The sequence below is a fragment of the Molothrus aeneus genome, chromosome 3 (genome assembly GCF_037042795.1).
Source record: "Molothrus aeneus isolate 106 chromosome 3, BPBGC_Maene_1.0, whole genome shotgun sequence".
NCBI lineage: Eukaryota > Metazoa > Chordata > Aves > Passeriformes > Icteridae > Molothrus > Molothrus aeneus.
In genome coordinates, this window is record NC_089648.1 from 59,227,470 (window position 1) to 59,241,042 (window position 13,573).

Sequence of the window (13,573 nt, forward strand, 5' to 3'; positions counted from 1 at the left end):
TTTTTTGAAGCAAGTTAATATGCTAATGAAGGATAAGGTTGTGCATGCCCACAAGTGCATTGTATTTAGACTTGTAAAGGAACACAAGTTTAGAGATCTACCTCACCAAAAGCATTTAGTGAGCATTTCAGAGAGTTGAACTTGGTGATCCTTATGCTTCCCTTTCAGCTTGAGATATTTTGTGATCCTGTGTTCCACAGAAAAAGAACAACCTGCATAATATATGGTTTCACTCATCACAAGAAAGATGAAACATTTCCATTTCAAGCTATAAGGAAAGAGATAGATAAAAATTACTGTGTTGCTCTCTTAATGAAGATGGGGGGAAGTGAATAGTTCATGCATTCCTGGGAGATACACTGAAAGAGCCACTGGAATATACCACAAACACTACTCGAATACTTGCACAAAGACATTTTATTATTAATGCAATGTAGATACAGATTTTTTTTTTTTTGTAATCTGAGGTGCTTATATAAACAGACCCATACTGACTGAGTGACCATCAGTCTGCAGGGCATGACAGTGGCTGGACACCCTTCAGCTCCAAAGCTTTGCTAAAGTTAATCTCTTGAGGTTTTGCAGTACCCTTGGTGAGCTTTAGAAATCGAATACATCCTTTAAAACGGCTATTAGTCGTCAGCCCAAACTGGGTCACACCATCTGAAGGAGGGAAAAAAATTAGAAAGGAATTATGTTAGAGTTGATACTTAAGTTTGTTCTTTGAGTGTCTTTCTTGCATGAGAAGAGATGCCCCCAGAAATATATGAATGTTTTATTTCCTGCATATATTCATTATTAAAAAATTACAAACATTATGAGAAAATGTGATGAATGCTTATGTTAGATAGCAATCCAGACTTCTTTTCTTTTTCTATCCTACTATGAAAGTGGCAGGATCTGAACACATATAAACTGCCGTAGTAACCCATGTATGCAGCTTGCCACCTATGAATGGTGTACAATACATATATGATGCTCTGCAGATATTCAACTTCTCAAGCTGTTTATCCACAGAATAATAGAGGGGAAAAATATGCCAAAATGGATGCAATTCTCAGTCCTAATATCACAAAGAAGCCAGTTCCTCAGGATGGATTTCAGATGTCATTTATAGACTGGTTTTGATAGTTTTCAAGTATTCTTTTTTTCCCTTGTTGATAGTAAAACCAGGAGTTGGAGTGTATCTTTTCCACTAATGAAGGGGGGGATGGAAGTGAGGGTGGTTTGATTGGGAAGCTGGAAATATTTCTCTCAACTGTTTGAAATTTGTGGCTCAACTTGTTTCTCAGTGTTCTTCCAAGTGAGTTGAGGAAGTAACTTTACACTTGTAGAGACTGTCTGGCCACAGCATTATTTTGTTTCACAGAGGATAAGATGACTGAATCCATCTGTCTCTCCTTGCATGGGGAAGAGTGATACCAGCAGATGAATGCTAGCTTTTCTGGGTACCCAGGAATCTCTATTCTTGACCACACTATGGTGGTGAAGATTTTCACTACATAGAAAATTCTCCATCAGTTAATTCTAGCTGATTTACAACTGTTTTGCTCTATTTATGCAGCTTCAAGGGGACTGGATAATACAAATACTAATTTTACAAAATCCCATGGTACTGTGCTTCAAATTTGTGATGTGGCTGTCTAGGTATTGGGAATGTTAAAACAAATCTTGGATGAGCCAGACTAAGCAGCAAAAGAAAAGTGTTTACACATGCAGTAGGTTTATTAAATAATTTCATAACTTGCCATGTGGCTGAACTCACGAATATCCCCTCAACATGAGGTAAATGTAGGTTTGTTTTGTACAGATAGCAGTGTCACTGTGATTTGTGTCTCTCCTCTGGACATGCAGTCCAGAGCGAGATAGTAACTCCATCTGCACTGTTTCTTCAGTGCTGGCTCCTATGCTAGGATCTTGTTTTGTTATAAAAAGGCTGCCACAAAGCTGTTTTCCCTCTGGCACAGTGTTGTTGGTCTTTATTGATAGTCATTGTGACTAAAGTTCAATTCTCATATGTCAGTACCAAGGAAAATTTTTCAAATATTCCAAAGCTTGAGAGAGAAGGCTTTTTAGATGCACTGTATCACACATTAGAATGGGTGAAAAAACAACTTCCAGAAAATAATTTAGGAATTAACTAACTCAGAGGTGTCTTGCCATTGACCTCAGTATGACCTCAGTACACACTGGAACAGACACATACTGCAAATATACTTTGCTTTTTTGTTTTGGTTTGCAAGCTAGAGGGAATATTTATTACAAATGCAACAAAACTGGTACTTTGCAAACATATTAACTGTAATTTCAGAAAGTAAACTGCTGTTAGAGAATTTATTCACTGCCTATGAAGAGATGAATACTAGCATTCATTATCAGCTTAGTGGAAGATGAAGCCAGCTACAGACCTCAGCCCAATTCTCGATACTGTTCAATTACCTCTGCATAAAACAAGTTCTCTTGAGGGCTTCCAGAATACTGATTAGCAAATGTAGATTATGGAGTTTTTTTCCTTTAAAACCCAGTAGACCACAAGCAAAGGCATTAATTAGAAAGAGATGGTCTTCTTACCTCTCTGTGCATGCTCTTGTTCTTAGTTCTTTAGGTCTTACAGGCTGATTTACACATACACTACCCTGCCCCCTCAAGGGCATATACACATTCTTTGGTTAAAATTTGCTGTTTCTAAGTTAAATTTAAATATGCCAAATGCTGTTACTACTGCAACATAATATTATGCTATTGCTAAACAGAAAGTTTTTAGAGGGAGGCTGTGTGTGTGTGAGCAGCAGAAGGCAGAAAATCTGCCTGATCCCCTGTGACAGGGCCTACATTTGAAATGGGGCAGGTGTATCTGTGAGAGTCTCTTGTTGCAGAACTTCTTGTTCTGAAATGCAGCTGAATGCAGAAATGAGCATCCATGCCAACTGATACAAACTCAACCTGTCTTATCAATCATCTTTTGCATACTAGTCCTACTTACATTTAAGCCATTACCAAGGCAGCATTATTGGAGCCTAAGTAAAGCACAATTTGTGTGTTGCATGCTCACCAGGATAGCCCCCAACAAAGAGAGGGTCGTTTGTGTCTGCCGAGGTCGAGGCCCTGTTTGGGCTGTCAGTCTCCACCTGTCTGCCATCCACAGTCAGCTCCAAGCGGTGTTTGATCTTGTTTGCAAGGACCTTGTGCCACTGCCCATCACACAAACTGCCTGGTGCATCAGGCTCATAGACAGCAGAGAATCGGCCTGCCCCATTGTCAACGTGAAACATCACCTGGAAAGCACAGCACGGGCATCAGCAAGTTTTCAAAACAGTTCAGTTGTTTCTGTTAGTTTGTTTGGTATTTTTTAAGTCAACATGGTTTGACTGTACACACCAAAGACTATGTGGACTGCTGTCCCTCTGGGATCTGGGTTCTATCACTGAGTTAACACAGGTGGAAATATGCAAAATTGCTGTCTAGCTTGTCATTTTCTCTTTTTTTTTTTGTCTTAGTTTTAGGGTGTTTTACACCCCTCTAAAGTCTTTATAGTGACAGAATAATGACTGGTTTTCCAGACTGTGAATCAAAAGATATCCAAGAGAAACCAGCATTATTAATGACAAAGCTTTTCCTCAAAACTTCTTATGTAGTCACTAATTTAAGACCTGATTGTAGTTTTAGGAGACTCAAGTATTACAGAATCTTTTAAACTATCTTTTAAAAGTGTAAAATCCTCTAGATGTATGGAAAGCTGCAAGTGTGGCTCTCCTTTGAGAGCCCTGTTATTGCTTGAGACATCTTGAGATTGGGATAGTGACCTTGCATTTAAACTACCAATGCTATCTAAGCATTATTTGAAGAAACAAAATGGCTTTGCTACTCACTTTTCCACCTACTAATTCAATGCCAAGCCCATCCATTTTCTGGCTGCTGACTCCTAGGAGAACACCGTTCATTCGTGTTGTACGGAATTCAAATTCCACGAGCAGATCTGTTCCCACTCTGTATGCACCAACTTAGAGAGAAAAGGGGAAGCACAATAAAAGGAATATAAGCATCTAATACATTATTCCTAATAATCATCACACAAATTTTGGTGAGTGTAAGGCAAAGTAACTATCTTGGCATTGTTAATGCACTCCATTTCATGTGAAACCTGTAAATAACTTTTACGGAATTGTGCTTGGTGCAAGACCTTCCTAGGAAGTCACATCGTTTCTCCTCAGGCAGGATAACTAAAAATGATCAGCAAGAGTTTCAAGTACTGGTCTCACTTTGACTCCAGCCAACAGGAGTTAGATAACACTGGGAGTTTTTGAAAGCAGAACCTCCCCTTTCTCTGTTCTTTGACTATCACCAGAATTGTTGTTCATTACCTGTTTTGGCAAAGCCTGTTCCATCAAAGTACGTTCCTTTCTGTGCAGTGACAAAGCATTTTCCAACATTGAAGATGGAAGTTGGATTATTCAGGTCAACAGGTGATTCTGTCATTTTAAAATTCCTGATGCAGCCATCAATGCTATGGAGGACCTGCAGTCAATATTTCAAACAAAATGTAAAACTATGAGAAGCAAGCCTAAAGCATGCAATCAATGAGTGCACTTTCTCTGCTTCTCTGCTGGATTTATGGAGCTGAATAAAAGTTGAATTTTACCTGGCTAATCCTTAATATCTTATTGTAATTGGAATCTATTCCTAATCATACTGAAGATGAATTACATTACTTTTCAGGGATGTGATCTGAGTCACATCTATTCAGCTTACTGGAAGGGACACATAATGAAACATAGCAAATTACATCAGCAATGCAGGAGTTTAATGGCCTATACTTTGCCTTTTTAATTGACTAGGTAACATCACTACTAAAATGAACAAAGCCCCTGTGTGAGGGCTGACATAATTGACTGCACATAGTCTAATGACTGCAGTGATGAGGGCCACTCAGCTGGCCAGAGAGGCAGGTGGAGGCAGGGAATGTGCTCATGTCCATGGAGGCTCCTGTGCAGGGTAGCAAACTGCAGCTCCAGCTTGGCTCCTGTGCTAGGCACACTTAGAACAGTGGTTTGATTACCCACGAATCTGCCTGGGGCAGGGGTTTTTCTGGGTGTAAGCAGGGCATCCCAGTGGGACCTCTGAAAGCCACTGGCATCTCCTCCAGAACTCGCCCTCACTTCTTCTCTCCAAGGTCAGCAAAAGCTGCATTTTGGTTCTCAGATTCAGACAGAGGCTTTGATCTTTGACTTAAAGAGTTAGGAAAATCTATCCTTGATACCAGTGAGACAGAGGAAAATGATATATCATGTACTTGGAGGAAGAAAAAGAGGATATATTCATAAGCAGTGCAGTAGAAAGGAGGAAAATAAACATCAGTGTATAAAATTCAGCCTAGAAATACATACAAATACAAAAAGGACAAAGGCACACCTGCAGAGAGAAGTCCTGACTCTGCCCACTACCCCCTCTAACAACATTCTGACCCGTAATTGGAAAGAATTTCCAAGAATTTATTTTCTTGTAAATCAAAGCTGTATGTATTGTGAAATTATACAGCTTATTACAGCTAAATACACCTGTACAATATTTTCATGAGAACTTGAGCAATACCAGTGAATAAGTTCAGTTCTGAGCTGAACAATGCTTTCTGTCAGATTTTTCATAAGTAGTCCTTTTTGTAATTTCTAAGTAAGTCATCTCCAGATCAAAAAATCTTGCTATCAAAAAAGAGAAATGCCAGAAAACAAAACAAACCTTCACTGCAAGAATAAATCACAGAAATGCAAAATTTGTTGATGATTTGGTAACATTCTCTAACTTTACAATTTTCTCTTCCCTATGGAAAAGCAAATCTGGTTATACTTTAGCATGGGAACAGTAATAGGACCTCTTTTTCTGAAAGCAGAATTTTGAGTGCTCAAAATGTGATATCTGCTGAAGCTCAACAGGTGGGTATTAGTCTTCTACACTGAAAAGGAAGCCAACCCACCATGGTTACATAATAGACTACTGTCTAAAAGGACTGTGTGTACAGAAGAAAGCCCTGACTAAGGTAACAGATCCTTTCAAATTGGTTTGCTTCAGAGCCTCTACATGAAGCTGCAACCCAACAGTCTTATGCATAGCAGTGTATTTTACTGAGCATGACTGGAAGGCAAGCATTGTTTTTTACACATTTGAAGTCACAGCTTCATTTAAATCCCAAAGCACTAGGATTTAAATGAAGCTATGACTTCAAATAAAATAAGATTGTCAGGACCTAACATGACTGTTTTTGCCAGACTGAACCATTTACCTGCAAAGGTTCCCTCCATTACCTCTGGCAAATAGCAATAGGTAAGGACACAGTATGATCCTTCTCCTTAGATCAGTATGTGTAAATTGCAGATATATTTCAAAGAGCATAAATTGATACTACTAGGAATTATATGTTGTGGGTAAAGAATTGCCTTTGGTTTTCAGTGCCTCAGATCTGGCTTGGTAAATCCTAATGATTTAGATTTGCCTCAATTTGGGCTCTCTGCACAATCAATTATTTACTAAAAAAACATGATCTTACAGGTCAGTTTTCTTTATGGAATACAACTCTAGTATGTAGAGTAGTTACTCATCCCCTTCATTCCCTATGCAAGAGTCAGTACACGGACTTAAGAAGGATCTAGGAATTCCTTTTCTGTATTTATTTTGTCCACTGAAAGAAGGGAACTCTTGCCTGTCCATAATGGTATTGGACATTGGAAAATGGTATTTTCCATTCCCTAAACATCTTGGTATAATTGTATTTACTCATGTGCAGCTTCTTTGGGAGACTGTTTTGTTTCCTTACCAGTTTTGTGCTCTGACTGTTCTTCATGGATTCTCTGTACCTACCAAGGATGAACCCCGACATAGTTCCTACTGACATTCCATTTTTTGTGTGTCTGAATTGTGCCATGCTAGATGCCGAATTTATTCTTTACAGTAATTAAATTCATTCAGGTTCTGGCTTCTGCTTTGAAATAACCATCTTCACAGAGAGCAAAAGAAAGCATGGAAGAGGTTTTTCTCCCATTCTGATACTGGTATATCTTGGGAGGTTGGAAGGGCATCAGAGAGATGACTGGCATGGAGTCATGCAGACAGATGCAGTAAATGGTCTGGGTGACAGAATACAGTGTTCCTAGTTAACACTAAAAAATTTAGGACAAAATTATATTTATTTCCCTGGGCTCTCTGTCATCTTCCAAGTTAGCATGGAAGCTGGGCATTTGAACTAAAACAGTGATAAATTATATACGCACATTTAATTTAGAAACAGAAAGAGGACAAAAGAATTTGCATGGCCTTCCTTCAGAACACACTCTCTCCTCTTTTAGTAATAGCAACACAAAAGTGATTATTAGAGTAAGCAGCAGTATACTGGGTACTTTCTCCAGGGTAATTTTGGCTTCTGCTGTTCCTTGTAGGAGATCCTTTCACTGTTTCTTAGCATTTGCTGCTAGATTAATTACAGCCAAGAGAAAGGGCAAGTGGTACTCAGGAACCTATACACTAGCTATGCAGTGATCCAAGTGGATACAAGTGTATGGAGCTTTCTTTTTCTTTCTTTACTGCTTTTCCAAAACAGTAAATAACTCTGCTATTTCATTTTTTTTTTGTTTCTGCATTAATTGGATTCTGAGTCAGATCATTCCACTGACAGAATGTTGTTCACCTCCACTAAGGTCCATTTACTCCATATCCTTGAGCAGTCCGAGGGAAAAGCAAGACAGAACAAATCTGGGAAGACATTTGCACCAATCAGGACATACTTAAAGCATGTGAGATAACTTAAACAAATTTGCTTACCGGACCAATTCTCCTGGTTGTGTAGTTAATGGGCAATCCCCCCACATAGAGCATTCCTACAACATCCAATATATCGGCCTTCTTGGGGCTCACAGTCCCGTTAGAAACACCATCTACTATGAGGTTTCCTTCTTGCTTCACTCGACTTACTTTTATCTAGAAAGACACAAAAATGTGGTACAATTACAGATATCACAACCAATTACAATTCCTGTAATTATAGGAATTACAACCAAGCACTTTCAGATTGTAACTACTGTTACCGTCCAAAATATATAACAATACACAAGAAAGTAGTAAGAGTGGTTACAGAAGAACCACAGCAGCAGCTATGGATAATATTTATAGAACAAAGTTCCTGAGCAAGGTTTTGTGCCAACATCTGACTGTGTTTTACTTGCATCTGGGTCAGGAGGCATCATGAAAATGATTTACTGTAATTACTGAATAGACTTGAGATGCCTTTAAAATGCTTCATTGTTATGTTATAACAGGCATAGCACAGTATTTTTTTTCCTGGAAGCAGACAGCAATTTTAAGTACTGAGAATAGATAAGTACTTCAGAATAAATGCTGAATGTTATGGCACTGGTTGCAAATCTTTATAGCAGCACATGTTTGCAGAAAATACTGAGTTTATGATTCCACTAGCTTGGACATGCCTCAGATCATAGTTCATGCTAAAGTAAATACAATACCAACTATGTTCTGTTGGTATTATGGCTTCTATTCAGACAAATGGACTGTGAATTGCATGGAGGGAGTGCAGTTGCTCAAGAGCTGAGAAAATTCTAGGCCAATGTCTTTCTAAAAGTTTATATTGAAATTTCTACAACTCAGTATAATAATGGTTCTGCATAAAAAAAGAATACATGCAAAATGCATCATGCATGTTAGCAGATTCCTAAACAATGTAGTAGTTGGCTCACCAGAATAGTAAAGAGAGACAAACATAATTTTTTGCCTCTTCTTTAAGCATGGTGCTTCTGCTCCAGTGTGGCAGCATATCTGTCATGCAGTGGGAATGACTGAATACTGACAAGGATGGCCTGTAGGTGAGGGCCTGAACTTGGTATTTACAGGCAACTGTAAATTTGAGATGGATAACTACACCTTGGGCAGAAGGAGGATTAGGTGGGTGAGACCAGAACTGGGAACAGACATTCCCTCAGAGGACCTAAACAGAGAGCAGGGTAGCAGCAGCACCAAGTGGCTTCTGTAGGACTGATGGAAATGTTTTTAACCTAAATCATTCCAAATGGACAAAAGGTTGTCACTAAAGGATTATTTTAAGGAGAAGCCCATGCTTCATCAGACACAAAGACTGTGGCCTTTTCCTAAAAGCATTGCCTTCCCTCCTCAATTTTTTTTTTCTTTTTGGGAACTGTGACTTTGTTTCCACTCTCTGCTACAGAAACAGGATCTGCAAAAAGGAGCCGTCTCTTGTGGAGTGTCAAGCTGTATGCCCAAAGAACACAATCTTCCATTAAGAAATATATGCTCCACTTAGTTCTCTTAGAATAAAGAGAAAATGGCTAAAGAAGCAAAAGCATCTCTTCTGTATCTACAGAGGGAGTAGCAGAATGGGGCCTTGGTCTGCTGCCAGTGCTTCCAGGCATTATATGAGAGAGATAAATGATTACTACAACTTCATTTTTTCCCTTTATGAAATACCTTGGTTTAGGAGGAGTTGCTATTATCAAAAAGTTCATGACTAAAAACCCCGTGAAAATAAAATTCCTGGAGAACAGAGTGGAAATGAGGCAATTAAAGTGTAAGAGAAAATGTAATGAGATTTTTTTGTCATTTGGGATGAGATGTGGAGGCTGAATTTCTAAATATCTGTACAAAATCCAATGTAACTTATAGCATATAAATTCAACCCACAGTTACATGTATACTTTGCTTCTCTGTCTTGAATGGTGCCTTCCAGCATGTCACCTAATGAATATACTGTGTGTCTGTTGTCCTTGGCCAAGTAAATATTACATTTCATAGCTGTGATATCATTCCTTCTCTTAGCATCCAAGTGCCACAGGCATTGCATATAATGCTCCCTCATAAAGTCACAGAAGGTGCTGCCAAATAAATTCATGAATATCATATTTATTCCCTACTGAATTAATAATCCAGGGAAGGTTTACTTACATGTTACTTCTTTCTTTTTTTTTTCTTTTCTTTGTTCTCAGCAATCTGCCTTAACAATGACATTATTAATGTAGAAAAAACTGGTTTTAATGATGTATTCCATCATCATGAGCTGATACTCACATGAGCCCTATTAAGCAAGAAGGAACATTTTCTGTAGTTCCTTACTACATGGCACATATTTTAAATATGTTCAGAAATATGTGTTTCCTGAAGGATAAATTTCTCTGTACCAGTGCATCTGACAAAATTTTTTGCTAGATTATTTTCTTTTTTCCCCAGACAATACTAGTTGTAAAGTTTGGCTTGTGTTGACTACATTTTGCAAATATCTCAAGGCAAAACAAAGTTCACTCTTACCATTGCAAAGAATAATTTAGAATTAGACACTATTATACCTGGTGCCATTGGCCATCATTTATTTTGTTGGAAATCATTGTGCTGGTGTTTCCACTCCCCAGATCATAACTGAAGTAAGGCAGACCATTCTTTATCTGAACTGTAGCAAAATCAGCGTGGTTGATGCGGGCCATATAAAACAGCAAGCCAGAATCAGCTGTTGTTCGGATTTCAAATTCAATTGTAAGCCTAGAAATCAAACAAACAGGAAACAGTAAAAATGGAAAAGATATCTGGAGTAAGGCTCTAAGCAAATTCATCTGCTTCACCTTTTTGTGTTTTTTCTAAAAAAAATTTATACTGCTAGTGGCCAATTTTACTTGTCCATTAGAATTCAAGGAAAATAATCTGGTTTTATGCAAATTACATTTCACACCTATCTGATCCCTGACATGTGAGCATTCATTAGCTCCTTTGCTATGGAGATACAAAACTACAATCTTGGCATAGAATTTCAAGATGCAACTCTCAGCTGCAGCTGTAGAAGCTAAAAAATCCAGCACTTGTAAAATTCCAGCAGCGTTATCCATCATCCACACACATAATGCTCACAAAGAGGAGAGAGCTGCAGTGACAGCTGGCAAATGTTGAGTTTCTAATGAGTCGTATTGCCTGAAGACAGGTTGCAAAACTTTTAAAGATGCAGACAGAAGAGTTTACAATGAGGATATAAAACACTTATTCTGATCTCTCCCAAGAGAAAATGAGGCTGTGTCTGAGCAAACCCAATGACCCCTTGGACAGAATGGTATTGTTGAGAACCTCCTCAACAGCAAAGAACCTGTGAAGAAATTATTTAGATTTTCTAATGCTAAAGTTGCACTGGCAACACATCACTAACTTTGCTCAAGCTGAGCTGCAAAGTCAGAACCTGAAAGCAGCTGATAATATAAATGAAAAATCATTGCATGAAAATGATCAGTCCAGGATCATTCCTAGTTTTCTAAAATTAGCATATGTGGTACAACATCTTTATAGGGATAAATAAGCATGGGGCTAATGGATTTGGAAAATATAAGCAGCAAAATTGCTTAGTGATGTGTCATGGCACATTTGTTAATGACCATGTGCCTGCAGAACAAAAAGAAAACAACAACGAACAAATTCTATCTTCACAAATCCATTGAAAAAAGTTGCATTTTTATAAACAGTTGATGGAATTCCTTTGCATGTCAACAGCTATATGTATATAGTGTATATAGTAGTATATCACTACTACTTCGGGGTAGTGATATCATTTTTCCTTTTTACTGTGCAAGATTGATCTTAACTATTGGAGGAAAGGAAAAAAAAATTCCTTATTAAAAGAAATTATGCAGTTACTGAAGAAAAAACTTTCCTCTGAAAAAGCCATTGAAATCAGTTACACAACCTGATTCCATTACTCTGGTTTTTAGGAAATCAGTCTGGGATCTGTGTGTGCCCAAACCTTTACAAGCAAAGAGGTAACTTGTTTCCATTTGTGAGAGCTACTTAGGTGGGCATTTCATTGCCTAGATTTTATACCTTAATGCTTTTTTAGGTATGCTTAATGAAATGAATTAATCTTGGCATGTGATCTTTTCAGATTATGTCCATAGTTTTGGGAGATACCTTTGAGAGAATTGGGAGGGGCATTTTATTTTGACACTATTCCATCAAAACTCATTGCTGAAACAAACAACATACCTGTTTTTCACTTTGGTGTCATCAAATGCAACTGCAATGTGGCTGTTCCTTGAAAGACCAAACTGCTTGCCACCTTGTAAAATAGCTGGTTCTGTGTCAGCAGCACAGGAATCCTGCAAAATACACAACAATCATGCAAACTTCATATTTTGTGTCTGTCTCAGCTGTGCATGTGCTGGGAGTCTCCCAGCTGCTCAGGACTGAGACTATTGTACCTAGTCAAGAGACTGGCCCTGCAATATTCCAGTGGGCTGATGTCTCATCACACCAGCTAAAGTTATAAAGCAGTCTGACAGGAACTTGGTATAAAAGCAGAGCTCATTAAGATAGCTGTAAAAGCAAACAAAAGTAATATTTGAACATTGCTGCTTTCATGCTTTCACCAGTGGACATTTACAAGAATCTTAAGTGATTTCCAGGCAGTTCAGTGTACTCTTAGCTCACATAACTGAGTTTTACCCAGTAGGATGCTCTCTTACAGAAATGAAACAAGATTTAAGTTTTAAAGGGATGCTTTGTTGTCAACTTGAAATCCAGTCACCTTAAAAATAATGAATTAAAAGTAGTTTCAGATCCTGCAGCTGTCAATGAGTCCTTCATTTTACGTCTTTATATTGTTTTACAACTGTATTCTTTGCTTAAAGTGCTGTTGTTTCTCCTGGTGCTGTTGGAAGGCCCCCACAAACAACCAGGGAATCTGAATAACTGATGGATAGATGTAACAGCTGTTGAAATCCCCCAGCTGTCCAATGTAGAGACATTACCCATCTTGTAAAGAAACAAACCCCTCCCTGTCATTCCACTTCTATTAATCTTCAAGTGGTGCAACAATGCAAGGTAAAGTATCTTCTGCCCACTATAATTTTCTCGTTTTAATTTCACCAGGTCTTTTAATCTCTGGTCCTAAAGCTCTTGTATAGGAGTGCCTGGGGCAATGTGAGACCATGATAATTACCAGCTTTGACTCATGTCTGGCTTTTGCCTCCCACTGAGAGTATTGTGAGGAAACTACTCATAGGATCTAACTCAACAAAATATCGGACAATACCGCTGGGAAAGAAACAAACTTTGATAGCTGCAAGCTCTGTTTTTAAGCACTGTGGCTGCTATCATTTTGGATTGGTGACAGTCTCTTATTTGAGCCCTGACTCAGCGGGGGCCTGCAAAGCACAAGGTGCAGTGGCTTGCTGACAGAGTTCTTTCTCTGAAATAGTTTGAAAATGTCATGAGTGACTTAAGCCCAGAGATTTAAACTGCAAAGAGGAAATTTATTTCCCTCTCTCACTCAGTTTTTCAGTAATATTTTTTGCTTTCACACATCACAAAGATCTTCACAACAGTATAGAACACCTCTAAAATATAGTTTTGCATAATAAATGCTCTGGTTTGACTATGACAGAGTAGAACACCATGCATTATGACAAGAACAATCGATACATCAATATGCAATGGAGGGAAAAAAACAGGAAAAATTCACCAGGACCAAGCAGGGGTATGAATGTATAATACCAGTCTTCCAGTGATCATCAAAAAGAAAAAAACAAATCATATT

At 38.3% G+C, this 13,573-nt stretch overlaps 1 protein-coding gene across 1 annotated transcript in view; it reads right to left on the minus strand.

Moving 5' to 3' along the window:
* Nucleotides 1-408: 408 nt before the first annotated feature.
* Nucleotides 409-13,573, minus strand: part of LAMA2 (laminin subunit alpha 2) — a 254,837-nt gene continuing 241,672 nt past the window's right edge. The window contains exons 60-66 of the mRNA XM_066546117.1: nt 12,022-12,134; nt 10,353-10,542; nt 7,807-7,962; nt 4,362-4,515; nt 3,870-4,000; nt 3,053-3,275; nt 409-663 (exon numbers count right to left, since the gene is read on the minus strand). Of these exons, the coding sequence (XP_066402214.1) occupies nt 506-663; nt 3,053-3,275; nt 3,870-4,000; nt 4,362-4,515; nt 7,807-7,962; nt 10,353-10,542; nt 12,022-12,134 (1,125 nt within the window). The 3' untranslated portion in view covers nt 409-505. The remainder of the gene's footprint in view (nt 664-3,052; nt 3,276-3,869; nt 4,001-4,361; nt 4,516-7,806; nt 7,963-10,352; nt 10,543-12,021; nt 12,135-13,573) is intronic.